The sequence below is a fragment of the Apteryx mantelli genome, chromosome 3 (genome assembly GCF_036417845.1).
Source record: "Apteryx mantelli isolate bAptMan1 chromosome 3, bAptMan1.hap1, whole genome shotgun sequence".
Lineage (NCBI taxonomy): Eukaryota > Metazoa > Chordata > Aves > Apterygiformes > Apterygidae > Apteryx > Apteryx mantelli.
In genome coordinates, this window is record NC_089980.1 from 61,275,817 (window position 1) to 61,291,400 (window position 15,584).

General features: G+C 42.2%; 1 protein-coding gene and 1 long non-coding RNA gene across 8 annotated transcripts in view; one reads left to right on the plus strand and one right to left on the minus strand.

Annotated features, from left to right (window-relative positions):
* The window catches only part of QKI (QKI, KH domain containing RNA binding), a 173,445-nt gene extending 170,730 nt beyond the window's left edge, over positions 1 to 2,715 (minus strand). For 3 of the 6 annotated variants that reach the window (XM_067293503.1, XM_013945434.2, XM_067293506.1), the window contains exon 1: positions 2,029 to 2,252. In XM_067293503.1, coding sequence (XP_067149604.1) covers positions 2,029 to 2,170 — 142 coding nt within the window. In that variant the 5' untranslated portion in view covers positions 2,171 to 2,252. Of the gene's footprint in view, positions 1 to 2,028 lie in introns of all 6 variants that reach the window. The other 3 variants (XM_067293502.1, XM_067293504.1, XM_067293507.1) reach the window with 3 other exon arrangements.
* Positions 2,716 to 3,520: 805 nt separating this feature from the next.
* Positions 3,521 to 15,207, plus strand: LOC106486791 (uncharacterized). Of its 2 annotated transcripts, XR_010883730.1 has the most exons (5): positions 3,521 to 3,590; positions 4,083 to 4,229; positions 5,426 to 5,526; positions 13,096 to 13,168; positions 14,356 to 15,207. It is a non-coding gene; the product is annotated as an uncharacterized lncRNA (long non-coding RNA). The 2 variants fall into 2 exon arrangements; XR_001292953.2 differs by lacking the exon at positions 3,521 to 3,590 and having other exon boundaries at positions 3,597 to 4,229.
* The last annotated feature ends 377 nt before the right edge of the window (positions 15,208 to 15,584 follow it).

The following is a 15,584-nucleotide window of genomic DNA, read 5'->3' on the forward strand; positions in this document are numbered from 1 at the left end:
TTCTAATACTTCACAAAACAGATTTCCAGAGCTTCTAGAATTTAAACAATCTCAAAAGACACAAGGATCTCAGGCACTCCTTTTTTTTCCCCCCAGTGTCCTTTCCTTACCAGGGATGTTTCTCTTCCTTTTGTTCTCTGACAAAATAAGTTTTGGGCCTTCTCTAGCTAAATATATAAACTTGAAGAGATTCAGGAATTTAAGAAAACCTAAAACGTCTGAAAAGCTCATTTGTGCTAAAAAGTCTTCTCAGTCAAGTTTCTTCTTGATGTTTATTATAAACCTTGCTAATTATTCTGAAGAGGTTGTTTTCTATGGTGACAGAGAACATATGTTCAAAATAGCGGAACAAACATGGATGTGAAAAGTAAAACTATGAATTCACCATAAATTTATCAAAATTCTTGAAAATAAAAATAGAATCTCCCAATATATAGCTTCCCACAGTCCATCTTTTAACATTCTCCACTGTTTTTTGTACTCCTCTACCATTTATTTCAGAAAGTAGAGTTTTCTCGATACGTTATTTTTTGTTGTACTCCAGTCACTATCTCATTTTTACAGTCTTGGGAAAGGGCAGGGAGTTGTTCTACCAAATATAACCAGCTCTTTCATCTTCTGAGGTCAACAACTTCCCAAAGTTATTTTAACCAGAAGGAATACGGCTACAATCAAAAATCCTAACTCAAAACCTCAAAATTCAGTGTTTCATGCTAAGATTCTAAAGAAGTTAAAGCTGTATAAATAACTTCTGTTTTTACAAAATTTATAAAGCTACCGAATACAGCTAAACTGGTCTAACTCTCCAGAAAGCCCAGGTTTAGACGGTAAGGAAGGAAATTTTTTTTAAAAAAGAAAGGCAAATCTGTGAACCCAAACAAAGCTAATCCAACACGCTAAGAAGAAATGGGTCGCCTTATTTTCAACACAGTACTCTGCTACTGTAGGGGAAGACATATGGGACGCATGAAGTTCCCAGCTTTTAACATATTTCAAAACGTAGCCATATATTTGTAAAGACGCACCCTTAAAGGCAGCTACTTTAAAAAACAAAAAAAAGGTGGGGGGGGGGGGCGCCAACCCACACGAGCGGCCTCTCACCACTTCGAGGCAGGAATTGGGTGCGGGGCTGGAGACGGCGCCAGGGTTAGTGGCAGTAGTGGACGTTTGGCAGCAGCAGAGGAGGCAATTTCGTAATTTCTTTTTTTCACTAAAGTCATACGTAGGAGTCTTTCGAGTTAGCTTCTTTAAAAGGTAAGAATAGCTGAGAGAAGAATTTGCTCGCTTCTCTTGCAATATAGGAAAATTGTAGTTTGTGATCAGTTCGGGGTGGGGTACTGCTGGAGCTGAGGAAAGAGCTCAGCCCCCTCGGTCTTAGTCATTCAAGTTCAAGCAGCTTCCAGAACAGCCAAATCTCGAAACCAAACACCCTCCCAACCCCCCTGCTCCAGGCCCTCGGCGCGAGCCGGCTAACACTCCCCCAAAACGCGCCGCACAGGACCCTTCTCTCCTCCCAACACTTTCCGCCGTGAGCGGGGAGCCACGCAGCGCTGCAAACAGCGCTTTCCCCTCCTCCCCTACCTTCCCCCAAAGCACATTCCTGAGGTCCTCTCCTCGTCTCTACTCGCTCCCTCCCCTCCATGTGGTAGCTACTCTTTCCCCGGTTTCAGGAGGCAGCGCGGAAAGAAAAACCCAAAACAAAAAAAGCAGGGAGCCGCACTCTCCGGGCTCCCGCTTCCCCTCCCACTCCCTCGCCAAGTCCCCCAATACCACAAGGCAGGAATCAGGGCGGGGAGATCCCGCACTTCCCCTTTGTTTTAAGGGCTCAGGCGAGGGCCGACGACGAGCGGTGAGCACCAGGCAGAGAGCGAGCGGGAAGGCGAAACAGGCCCCAAACTCCCCACGGCCACCCCGGCGCCGCCGGGGCAGAGGCGAAGGGCAGCGCGGGGGCCCCAGGGCAGCGCGGAGGCCCAGGGACGGGGGGCAGACAAGGCAGGGCGGCGGGAGGGGGCCGGGGAGTGCTTTTACCTTCGTCCAGCAGCCTCTCGAGGTGGTTGAAGATCCCGCAGAAGTTGGGGAGGCTGCTCATCAGCTTCTTGTCGTTCATGAGCTGCATCAGGTAATCGGGGCTCGGCTTCGGCTTCTCCTTGGTTTCCATTTCCCCAACCATATTCCAAACCCGCGCAGAGACGGCGAGCGCCCGCACCAGCTCCGCCGAGCAACGCGACCGCGGCACGGGGCGCCCGGCTGGATCCGGGCGGGCAGGGAGGCGGTGGGGGAGGGGAGGGGGCGGGGAGGGGAGCTTCCCCGAGGAAGGAGGAGAAGGAGGAGGATTCAAATCCGGAGACAAACGCAAGCCCGCCGCCGAGTCCAAGGGACCGAAAAAAGAGGAAACTCGATAGAAACCCCCTGGCGGGCTGCGCCCTCCTCCCCGGGCACAAGGACCCGCCGCCGCCGCCTCCTCCTCTCGGTGCTGCCGCCGCCGGGGCCGCTTCCCTGCTCCGTGCGCCCTCGGCCGGCGCAGTCCTCGATGTGTCCCCCTCCTCCTCCTCCCGCGCACACACACACGCTGAGCCCGGCTTCTCTCCTCGGCGCTGCCCCTTGTCTCCGCGGCGGGGGAGGGAGGGAGGGGAGCGAGCGGGGCGGGCGGGCGCTGCTGGCGAGGCTGCCGCTTCCGAGGAGCCGCCGCCGCCGGTGTCTCTCCGCTGTTGCTGCCGCCGCCGCCGCCGCCGCTGTTGTTGTTGCCGCCGCGCTGCGTCTGGCGTGTCCTCTCCGCCGCCCGCCCGCCCGCCCTCCCGCTGCCGCCGCCGCCGCCGCCGCCTATGGCTGGTGAGTCTCAGCCCCGCCGCCGCCTCCTCACTTCTCCTCAGTTCGCTCCGGAGTTCGCTTCAGTTCAGGCTGCGCTGGCAGCAGCAGCAGCGGCGGCAGGAGGAGGGGAGGGGGCAGTGCCCGCGGGGGTGGGCACACGCCGAGGGGCGGGCGCAGGGGCGGGGCGGCCGTTAGTCGGCGGCCGGCGGCGGCAGCGCCGCTTGGCGGAGCCAACCGTCGCTCCCTTTCCGCTTTGCGCCCCTGGGGCGGCGGCGGCGGCAGCCGAGGCTCAGCGGGGGGAGGGGTGGGGAGCCGAGGGCCCGAAGGTGGCTTCTCCCCCAGCCCCGCCCCTCCGGGCGTGTGCACGTGGATAGGTGGCGCAAGCGCGCGGGCGCGACGCGTGCGGTTCCCGCGCGACGCCCGCCTCGCCCCGTAGACACAGGCGCGCGCGCAGAAACTCTTCTAAACAAAGTCCTGTTACTTCGCCAATTCCGCGAGGGGGGAGGCGGGGCGGTGTCACGTGCGCGCCCAGGGGGCGGGGACGAGCCGCGCCGAGGCGCGCGTGCGCCCTTCGCTTACAACGCGGCTGCTGTTTTGCGCAGCCACAGTCTCGTGCGGCGGAGAGGAAAGGAGCGGCCGGCGGGTGTGGGGGGGAGGGAGGCGCGGCTGGCTGCGCCGCGCATGCGCCCGCGGTCTGTGGGCGGTGCGCGTGGCTGCGCGGCGCAATTTCTAATCTTTAAAGCGGCTGTGGGGGCAGGAGGAGAAAGCGGCGCGGGGCTGAGGTACGGGGGGCTGCGACCGGGTTGGCGGGAGCTCCCTAGCAGCTGGCCTGGGGCGTGACGCTGTAACCAGCCCCCGGGGAAAGGCAGAGGAGCGGGGGGGGGCGGGGTAGCGTGCCCTGTTCCCCCCGCCCCCCCCCCTTCGGACCGACGGCGCGTGCCGCTGTCCGCGCGCGGCGGGGGCGGTTTAACGGCCCCGTTCGGGGTCGCAACGGCGCGGAGCGGACCGTTGGGGAGAGGGCTGGGTGCTGCTGCGATGGAGCGGAGCGAAGGAGGAAGACAGGCGGTGCCGGTCCAGCCTTCCGGACGCCCCCCGTACCCGGACCGCCCCCGGAGCAGCGGCGACGGCGCCCGGCTCGTGCCGCGCTGTGCCGTGCGCCAGCGGCCGCGAGTAGCGCCCGCAGAGGCCGCGGCCGGCCTGGTCCTCGGCAGCGCGGGCCGCCCTCGGCGCCCGAGCCCTGCCGGCAGGGAGTTAGACGCCCGTCTTGCTTACAGGGCAGCACCGCATTTGCGAATCACTCAAGGCTTGTTTGGCGGGTTTGGATGGGAGACGTGATGGGAGAAGCGGTATCTGGCAGCCAGCATCAAAATTAACGTACTCCACTTTAGCCGCAGAGGCAAAGCAGCGTGACGCAGTTATTTGTATGTATTCCTGGTCGTCGCCTTCCCCACGCTGCTACTTGATGTTCTTGTTTGATTTTTATTATTTAGCATATCATCAGAAGACCTTGATGCAATTTGAAGTAGTTTGGTAAACCTTATGTTATAAAACTAGATAAAATCTCTTTGTTTCACACTTCATTTAGTTCACTGAAATCACGTAGTCATTATTCATGTACCTTGCCATGCAGTGGTCTCTGTTGTAGGAGTATATATGTCTAGATACTGCTTGTTGTAGGAGTATATAAATCTAGATATTGCTTGAACTTAATACAAAATGCAAATGTAATGTCATATATACTGCACAGTATTTGAAGAAACTTGAAAAATTAAGTTCATGATAAGTACTGCTTCCAAAACTGAAAAGAAGCACAACCACATTGTCCTCTTGACAAGTGTGTGGTTTTATTGGGTATTGTCAAGCACTGTTGTTCTACTTTTCCTAAAAGATATGCATTGACAAAAATTTAGAGAAAGTGTAGTTCTCATATTAGTAAACCTACCTTGGATTTTTACATTCTTTCTATTGCATGTTGGATTTTTCTTTTGTAAATATTTAAAACTCTTTGTTTGAACAAGAGATTTTTTTTTGTTTATGTTAAATTTATTTGCTTATGTAAGATAAGTCATATTTATTGGTTTCCATCATTTAAAAAGCACAACTCATGTAATCTCAGTAAAAACACTTACTAGTTTTATTACCAAAGAGAGAGTAACAATGTTATGAGCTGTTTTTTTTCCTTCAATTCAGATTCTTAGTCCATCAACAGCATGCCCAAAGCACACTGCAGTATGTCTATGGATGATGAAACAATACCGTTTCTGTTTAGTAACAAGGATACAGTTGCTTTTTTCCCTTCTTGCTTTAAAATTGTGCCTAGCTAAAACGCACCTTATATGCCTAACAAAATTGTCATCCCTGTATGTTTATTGCAGATCAGTCTGAAAGAAGATACATTTGTTTGTAGCCGTTTATTTGCTTGTTTTTAACCCAGTGAGTGAAAGCTCTTTATAACCCTAAGAAAACTTGTTATTAAATCTTTCGGTTTGATTGAAGAGATCACTCAGCCAGTAGTCTTTCATCTTAAAATGAGATGAACTTAGATAATATCAGAATAGTTGTTCTGGACTGCCAATTCTCATGGTAAAAATAGCAAATGGAGACTTTTTTCCATCAGATTTGGTGCAGCTGTTCCCATACCACTTCATTATTGCTCCCTGAACATAAAGTGCTTCCAGTGTATGAATATGAGCAGACAAAACAAGCACATAATTTAAGGTAAGAAATGCTAGCATAAGTTATTGTACGGTAACTGCCAGTTGTTTTACATACCAATAGAAACAAAACAGCTCATCTCTAAGCTATTTTACATTTATTTAGTGGGGAATAAGATGGTGTACACCAGCATTTACTGAGGAATAGCTACTGCATTGCAAAATTCAAACCCTAGTTTACTCTATATTAATCTGATTTGTTTTCTCAGTCTAAACAGTGCAAAAATTGAGTCAAATCTATGTGCTGAAGCTGCCAATATAATTAGGCATAACTGACTTAGGAAAAATTCTCATCCTTCATTTTTCCACAAATATTTTATGACTGTGAATTTAATTCATTGGAAAAATACCTTCAGAGAAGCTAAATGTTGTGATAATAAGTGTTTCAGATAACTCTCTTTGTTTTTATTGCATACATGATAAAGTAAGATGTCACACAGATTTTCTTATTTAAAACTAACGGTGAGTTATCTAAAAGATTCTCCAAGCATGTTCCTCTCTGCCTTTTCATTCCTGCACTTCCATGCCCCAGAAAGGGGATTTTTAGAGTGCATGGAACATGGAAGTTGAAGTAGTTCTGGTTAAAGGGTGGTGAGAAGGTATAACTCAGGGCTCCCATGAAGACTGGTGTGCCTGGAACCTGATCTACAGAGGAGCTGGAAATACCATTGCACTTTACTGGATTTTGTTGCTTTCCCATGAGAGGAAAAATATGTGGGCTTTTTTGGTTTTGTAATCAGGTCCTATTTATGGTTCTGTAGATCACAACCCAAAGCCTTAAATTCTGTGTGGACACAAGCAGAAATCCAGATCTTTGACTCCTGTGCTTTCATCTAGGTAGGCCTTCCTGTATCATGCAAGCTGCAGTATTCTCCAGCAGTTGCTCTTTTAAGGTGTGGAAGTTTTATTGCATTAATCTAATCTTCAAATAAGAAAAACTATGATAATGCCAGCAGCAGCCTCTGCGTATTACAGTAAAAGCCTTGCACTGATCATAAAAAGCAAACCCAATTTCTGCTCTAACATTCATATCTGATAGCAGCTTGGCAAATAGGAGAGCTGAAGGCTGATGACTACTGTGAAACATACTCTTTCAGTTAGTGTTGGCTATTGCTTCCACTGTTTCTGTTGGTTGTGTCTTCCAGCCTACATGCCTGCTCTTCTATAATCTCTTCTAAATGCTAACGGGCACTAGACCAAGTCATAGGCAATTACAGCTGGACATCACCAGCTTTCTGCAAATACCATCTATAACAGTAAGGTAACAAGTACTACCCTTCTTTAGGGAAAGGAGCAATTCTTCAATTACCCATTACAGTCACTTAAGGAAAAAGACCACTTTAGGTCCATTTGTCATTCAGTATCAACCCATTCACGGTATATAAGACATTGTACCTGGAGTACAGCAGTCAGACATGGACACTACCAGATGGACATCCGGTCTTCATTGATCTCTGGAAGGTGATTAACACATGAACAGAGTAAGATCTAGAGACAGACTAAAAAGCTCAAGAGCATCAACTGTATAGAGATTGTGATGTGTCTGAAGACTGTCATTTAAAAACCTCTTTCCTTTGCCTGTGTTATTAAGGTGTCAGATAACTTCTCAAACAAAAACCATATTAGTGCATTGTTCAAATAGGCAAAGGGCCTTGTATTCATAGCCAAAAAAGGGAAGAGTTTAAAAAACAAAACAAAAAAATACCAAAAAGCCCTTACTGTAGTCCTCGAATTCATTAAATATTAATGTTAAAGCTTACCTGTCTACTCTGCATGCCAGGTGTATCCTGGCTATAGAAATGGGCACTTAGTTCCAGCTTACCTTTACACAGCAGAGAGTTGAAAAGATGTCTGAGTTCTGTTTAAATCCCAGGATAAGCTTGATCCGTTAAACATAGCCTGGTTGTAACAGATAGACCTAGGTTCCATTGCTGCATGTAATCCTGGAAAAGATAATGCCTAAGTTTTGCTCACCAGCAAAGTGGTCACTGAAAATGTGGAAGATCTGGGATTTAAGCATACCTTAGTCTGGAAGGATTCAGATCTCTATCTTCTATACCTAAGGCACTCTAACCTGTACAACAGCTGGGAAGAGAAGGGTAATATCCCTTAAAATGTCTCCTGTTGAACCATTCCACAGGTTGGAGTAAAGGTGCCAGAAGAAGACAGATCTTTGTGATTAGCCTACTTGTGCAAGAGTAGAAAGACCTGTGTTCTACTCTATCCTCCTAGAGTTGTATAGTAATTATCAAATCATTAGGTTGAGGAGGAAAGAAAATGCTAGATCAAAAAAACTATTCTCTACCCTTTACCTAAATTTTGTACCTGGTAGTTTTTTCAGGAAGGTACCTTGGGTTACTATGGTTCATGCAGGTAGGATGGAGATCTGTTTCATAAAATATTAAACATTTTGCTTAACTCTCAGTAGTGAGTGAAGGCATGGGTACCTTTGTTAGGCTTCACCTTACCTAAGTACCAAATAGTTGTGGTTATGCTTGGTTATACATGGTTATGCGTGTAAATAAAATATATAGTAGAAGGTCTTAAATCAGTGTTCAAGATTGCCATAGAGTAGTCACCTAGGGTTTCCTGTATAAAAGATAGCATTGTAGTGGGGGGGGGGGGGGGGAAGTCTCTGTATCTAGGGAGGGTGGTAGTTCTGCTAGGCTCCTGAGGAATATCTGTGCACCAAAACCAAAGTTTAGGCTGGTTTAATTTCACGCTCTATGGTAGGAGACAAAAATTAAGTCTCATATATGCCTTTTTTTCCTTAAGCTACTGGGAAAGGCAGAAAACAGTGAGAAAGAGGGAAAGAAAAGCAATCTCAGAAAGGATGGAAAAGCAAAAATTACCAGCAATTACGCAGAGAAAACTGAATTGAGATATTATATTGTAAACACAAAATTTACCTACTTTATCATCTCTTTCATAACAGCAATTAAATTTAGGAGCCAGGGGAAAACAACAAAGTTATTCACAAAACAAATTGAACAGTTTAAATCACAGGCATTTTGAAGGTATGTCTTATCCCCAAGCTCATAGAGGCCTTCACATCTTGTAATTTATACATTCATAATATAATATTGCTTTAGTTTTGTGTATTATACTACTGGATAATAAGTAATCAATATTCTTCCTAGTTCACCAAAAAAGCCAGATAATCTCTTGAAATGTAAACTATGCACATGTTCCCACCATTTCCAGTCCCATGCACAGTCCTGTAGCTTCAGTTGGTATGCTGGGTGTTCTGCTTTCCATCAGTACAGTTACAAAATTACTACCTTGGCTATACAGCTGCTGGTATGCATAGGGAAGCAGGCTTTCAGACTGCTCTGGGCCCATCCCTTTTGCAGAACTTGTGTAGGGGAACACTTTGTAAGCTAGCCTGTGCTACAGATTGCAGAAGCAGCAGTAGCAGTGAGCATGTACAACCATATGTGCTGCCTATCTCTGTGGAGGCACTGAATTGACCATTACCAAATTTAATAGTGAGCTATCTGTCATTAGAGTCCAGTTAACACACGTTCTGGTTTAAAAGACTGAAATATTACAATATATGGAAATGAAGAATTAAGATATCATAACCATTAGTTATTTCAGACTGTTTGTCTTTCATCATCTGTCTGATTTACACTAGCTAGCTAATCTTAAACCTGTCCAGGAGAACATTCTGCATTTTAATTAAGTGATGTAGTAATCTCAACTACGGTAGTACCATCAGCAGCTTTCTTGATATAAATAACTAAAAATATAATGTTGAAAGGCATATCTCTTTATAAGATATTATACAATCAAAAGTATTTTTACATTCATTATAGGATTAAAAAAAAAAGAAACAATGTTCATGTCGGGGAGATTTGCAGATTTAGTTTGGTGACCACAGAGGTAAAAAACTAACAACTAAAGAAACTGGCAAGTCTTTTTTTAGTCTTTTTTTTTTTTCAGGTACACCAGGTTGGTGTAAAATGCAATACTATATTGAATACACATAAAAGGGTTTCAGCCTTAACTTTGTAAATAGATTTAAATTAACTGTTCATCTGAATTACTACTAAAAGGAAATAGAGTCTAAAATGTAACTGATGCATTAATTTATTTTTTCCTTTTAACATGTCTGAAATGTGAGTGTATACGAATATTGACTTGCACTGAGGGATTATTGGTGATGCATTGCTTAAAGCAGCAGTCTTTACCCAAGGAGCTTATATTTAACTGGACAGAAAACTTCTATGTGAATTATAAGAAAACTTTGAATTTTTAAACATTTTGGTAATGAGCAGGCATCATTTTTATTAGCCAGACCTTCTATTAAGATATAATTTGTTCATCTGAAAGATCCAGAATGTTTTTTCAAGTGTTATATTTGTCTAGAAATATCTTTCCACTCAGAAAATCTATTATAAATTCCAAATCTCTATTAAATGCATATCATTTATTACGTATTTAATGGTGGCTGAATAGGAGAAAAGAAGTATCAGAACTTATAAAGCTGTGAGGAAAGAAAGGGACCAAGCAGTGCACGTCTTAAAAGCTTTTGGAGGTGGGACAGACTTGCTCAACAGTGTTTCTCTGAAGCAAAGGACAGAGTCAGTGCTACCCTGGTCATTGATTTCCAACACAAAGACCATTATGCTTGATGCTACAGTATGTTCAGAAGCCTGCTCTCTGCTTTATCTGTTCATGGGCATTTGTGCCCTAACTCTAAAAGGAAACTGTCCAGTCTTATAATATTCTTTATGGACTTTTTTTGCTTTAGGAAGCCTAAATTTTGTTTTATTCGCAGATGACTGATTCCCTCCCATTTTTTCCTCCTACCACAAACTTTCATTTGAGTGTGGGGGTTCTTTCCTGGGATGTATTAGCCACGTACATTGTAGTTATGATATGCCCTAGAGTCCTTTTCACCATTTTCTGCTCTTCAGAGTCTATGAAACATTTTGTACTGAAGTACTTTAAGATGCTTGGAGGAAAGCCACTATATAAGTGCAAAGAATTACTACTTAAGCACTGGAATAGATCCAGGATCTCATCATAGAAACAGGAAGCATTCCAAAGCTTGTGCATGGCTGCTGACATTTATAGACTGGTGCATCCTAGGTTCCTGTTTGATTGTCACTGGAGCTCAAAGGACGAGTCATAACAATCAGTGAAACAAGGGATCTCAGACTCAAAGTCAAAAGGTGAAAGTTTCTGGGTTGTTATTTAATCTGGCTGGCTCATTTTGAGCTACACTTACTTAATTCAAGATCATATGGTACTCTTTAGATAATACTGTATTTGATTATTACTTTAAAAGGAGTTCACTCTTTAATTACAGTAATTTTCTTTGTTAGAATTATAAAAACACAGTAAAGGTTGGGATTCTTTTGCATTATGGTATGCCACTCGGTGTCCACATAGATCTCCAGAAGGTCATTCTTCTCTCAGAGTTCCTGTATCATATTTGCCACCTTTGTGCGGATGTCTCTTACACCTTAGGACATCTGAAATGTCACTACAGATTGTATAGACATCTGAAACTCGCTCTACAGAAACACACTCTACACATGTTACTTTTCTCTCAGTGTGAACATCAGCCTGCATTCAGGATTTTGACAAGAATTAAATTACTCTGTTGAATGTAATGTAGTCATTTCCTAGTTTTGGCTTTCAGAAATGTATTACTATTTTACATTCAGAAATTCATTGTGTTGAATAGACCACAGAGTGGACGGGAAGGGGAGTAGACTGAAAAGTTCGTTAATGGTTTAGGGGCAAAATAGATGGTATGCAATATTGACTAATGGCCCAGATTTAAACATAGTATTGTCTGATATAGAAGTCACTGCAGCTAAATTTGAAGTTTTTGGAAATGATACTTTACCATGCTGACCATCTCTCAGTTCTCATAACTTTTTATTGTCCTTTTTAGTTTGAAATGTTTCATGTTTGAGCTTTTTGTAACTGAAATACAAGAAGAAATATACTTCCTGTATTTTCAAATGGCTTTTGTATGGCTCACGAGTCTAGATTTTTGTGTTCACTTATAGCACGAGAAGTTCCCATGTACACATATTACAACTTTTCTTAAACTTACAGATAAGTTTTAAGGCTACTTTATCTAGTAGGCAGTTCCATATCAGGGAATTTATTACATCATTCCTAAATAAAAGATGACTACCTAAATATTAATACTATCTCTTTTGTCATCATGTTTGTTAAAAATACTGTATTTGAAAGTTTCATGGGCAGTTTTCTTTACCTTTCAGGTGTTCACATAATCTGTCAAACTAGGAAATAAAGATTATTGCAATTCTAATACTTATTACAGGTTTTTGTTTTGTAAAAACAAGTGAGATCTGTTTTCTAGTGCTCCCCTCTGCATCCTGATACAATTGAGGAACTGTTGTGCTATCAGCCTAAGGGGCTGAGAGCTGCAAAAATTGGTTTCCCAGATAGTATACTCCACTATCCAGTTTGCATAACAGTGCTGTTTTATTATGTATTAACATGTTAATATTTAGCCTTGTATGGCAATATGCTCGAAAAACAACAGGTCATAGCAGAATCTGTAACACTACTTGGGGCAAGGCAGGAAAAAAGTTCTCTTGAATTTTTATAATTCTGTTTTGATTAGAAAAGGTCAACATGAAACCAGGTATTAACAAGTCCGAATTAGGCAGCCTTCCCTCTACCCACCCCAGAAAGGTCTGGAAAGTCCCTGTCATTTGGGAAGCTTGCAAACCACTTCTTTGTTACAGACAGGAGGGAAGGCACTGCTGGGCTTAAGGCATTTCCTCATCTCCAGAAATTTTCTGCCTGCTTTCAAGAAGTCATGATTTATCCAATCAGCCAATTTTCATGCCCTTTGCAAGTCAATTTAAACTTATAAATTTCTACCTTAGTTTTCTTTCCAGGTAGTCTATTTATAGCTCTCTCTGCTTTTCATTAATAGAGACATAATTGATCTTTTGTCCCATTGTGAAGTTTGTACACCCCTGTCTTGCAGGTTAATAGTGAAATCAATTATCCCTCTGGCTACAGATGCATCTTGGTACTTCATTAGAAGTTTGTCAGAGTAGGTGGAGTTCTTTATGCAGATTGGCAACAGTTAAAGTGATTAGTAAAGGAGTCATGGCAATGTATGCTGAGGCTTGTACCTAAGATATTACATTGATATGTTCACTGTTTTGTTCCAGTAACGGAGTTTTGGGGAGGTCTCTGTTAACTACGTAAAAAATAAAACAAACGAGAGCTTATTTTAATGAGGAGACTGAATTACAGACATTTGAGAAAAGACTTAGTTGAACTCTTCTGTTATCACAAGCACAAAATAGTAGATTAGCCATGTAGTAAGATAAGATAACGTTACAAATAGATTATGTGACTTAAATGACCATTTTACATTAGTATTGATTTAATTCTCCTGTTTTATCTTCATACTAAAGATGAGGAGATTGTCTGATGAAAGACAGCTACTTATGTTATTTCCTTCTGACTTTGTCCTCACAACAACCAAAAAAATCTGCTGTCATTTGGCTGTTTCTGATCAAGAATTATGTCATGTATGAAATCATTACTTCTGTCTTTTTAGTGATCCTTGTATCCTTTGGCTGAAAAGGACATCTAAGCACAGCAGTCATAGGTCCCAGGTCAAGGTATCTGAGGTGACGTAATCCTTCAAAATTAATTTGGTCTCAGTTCATGAAATAATTGAATGTATTACATATGCCTTCAATTCTTAACACAAATACAAGATTCTTTTGCAGAATTCCATTTATGGTATAGTTATAAAAGTATATTAAATAGAGAATTTTATTGACTTTTTTTAAGTCTGTAATTTTGGACTTTTTGACAGTGTTGCTTACATTAGAAATATTGGGGGTTTGTATATAAGTAAATATACACACAATTAAATAGTCAAGTCCAAATTGTACAGTTTCATGGCTGTTTATCATAATAAACTTTGTTAGATTGTGATCTTACTAGGAATTTTCTCTCGTTAATTATTAAATTACCTAAAATTGCTTTTCATACAACCTACTTGTCCTTTATGTAAATTTGTAAGTTCAAATGTCGATATGTGGACAACAAGTAGAGGAGCCTTTAGGGAAACCAGCTTCTCCCAAAACACGAATTATTTTGCTTCTCTCCTAGAAAAATTACCTAATAGAAAAAAAAAAAAAACCCTAGGAACAAAACATGCATATCCTTTGCAACATTGTCTTTGCAAAGCTGGTCTGTTGGGTCATGCGCAGAAAACAGCCAAGTAGTGAGACTGAGATTGTATTGACAAGAACAAGATGAATGACCCCCTGGAGACTATGGGGTTTGTAGGCTAGTTTCCACCACCTTTTCATCCTTTTGTACCATATTTCAGTTCATATGCAGATTAACTCAAACCAAGTCCTCACTGAATACTCTTTTTCACTTTAGTTTTGGAAGGTAGACAGGAAGATCTAAATATTTATGAGGCTTTTTCCCTCTGGTTTATGATGCACTCTTGTTGAATGTTGAGGAATTACGTTAATGAATGCATGCCTGCACACACAGACACAGAAACCAGGCAAAGGGAAAAAAAACACACAAAGCGTTGTCAGCTCTAATATCGGCACTTACTAAACAGTTCCCATGAAAGAAAAAAAAGAGAAAAGAAAAAGGCAGAGAGATTTAAAATCTGTTGCCAGGAGAAAAATAAAGTACAGCTGAGTACAAAAGAAAGAACAAAGTTTCATCTTTGCTTTCCTCAGCTGCAAATGTAATTCTTTTTTCAACTCAGAATAAATTTGAAATTGTGTTAATTGAGAAATGAAAGCCTGTCTAAAAAGTGTGTTAACTAGATTTGTGCTTTCAGTAATGAAGTAAAGACGAAGCTTCAGTGTCGTACACGGTTTTCCTTAACATCAACAATAATAAACATGATCCAGATTTTTTTTTTTTGCATGATAAAAGGTGCAGGTAGGTATCATTTAGTTTGAGTTATAAATCATGTGATTAAATGAAACTGTTTCTGCTATGATTTTGATGACTTTTCAGTAAGTTCATTTGGGATGGTTAAATATTTTGAGACTTAGGGGCTTTCTGGAAACTGAACTGTAGGGGTTTTTTTGTTTTTTTTTTTTTAACTAACTACATAAGTATATACTGAGATTAGAGCTAGATGCAATAGAATATAAATTTCCTCTAAGTATGGGTAGTTCAAATCTGCAAATTAAAGAATATGCTTTTTATAGATGGAAGAATATTTTGCATTAAAATATTAGAGCTGAAATATGGACATATTAACTCTTTTAATATTGCGTTGTCAAAAAGAGTCTTCTTTTCAACCTTTAATCATCTTTACCCCCCTCGCCCCTTTTTATTCTCCTAGACACTTATAGCTGTGTCAGACAAGACCCTGCTTGCAGAAGTGGGACAGTAATTCTGCAGTTTTATCTCCTAATCATGAATCAGGACATGAGATTTTAAAATGTGCTTTTGTGCCATCATTTAAAACTTACTGAAGCAATGGCAGAATGTTAACTCTTAGCTCTTAAAATGTAATAGTATTTCACTGTCTAGGCCCTGTTATTCATATTTATAATATGCCTATCTGAATTCCATAAAACATTACCCCTAATAAATATGTTCATGTTTTTATTGTACTTTGTTTTGAAGATGTTCAATTTCATATGTAATTGAATCCAATAAAACCGTCTACATTTCATTTATTCTAAAGCTATTGTTTATGCGAGCTCCAAATATTGACTTTGCTATTTTCAATGACTTTGCCTGTGATACCCAAAGGTTGAGTGAAACAAAAATTTTCTTTGGTGCTGCCCAAGACGCTACACTTCCATGCAAGCTAATAAAAAGTGTTTGAGAACTGAAATTGCATCACTTCTGTTGATTTTTTCATCCTTTGACCTGCATCCTGTTCCCCCTTACTTTTTTGTTTCTGTAAATCTATGTTGCCAGTCATGACTATAGATACAAGTGTGGGTGTTGAAGTACTTAAATCCCCTTTCAGTCAGGGAGCAGTTATGTCAGAGCCACATAAAAAGCCTTAAATATCCCCCCCCCCAAAAAAAAAAAAAAACACAA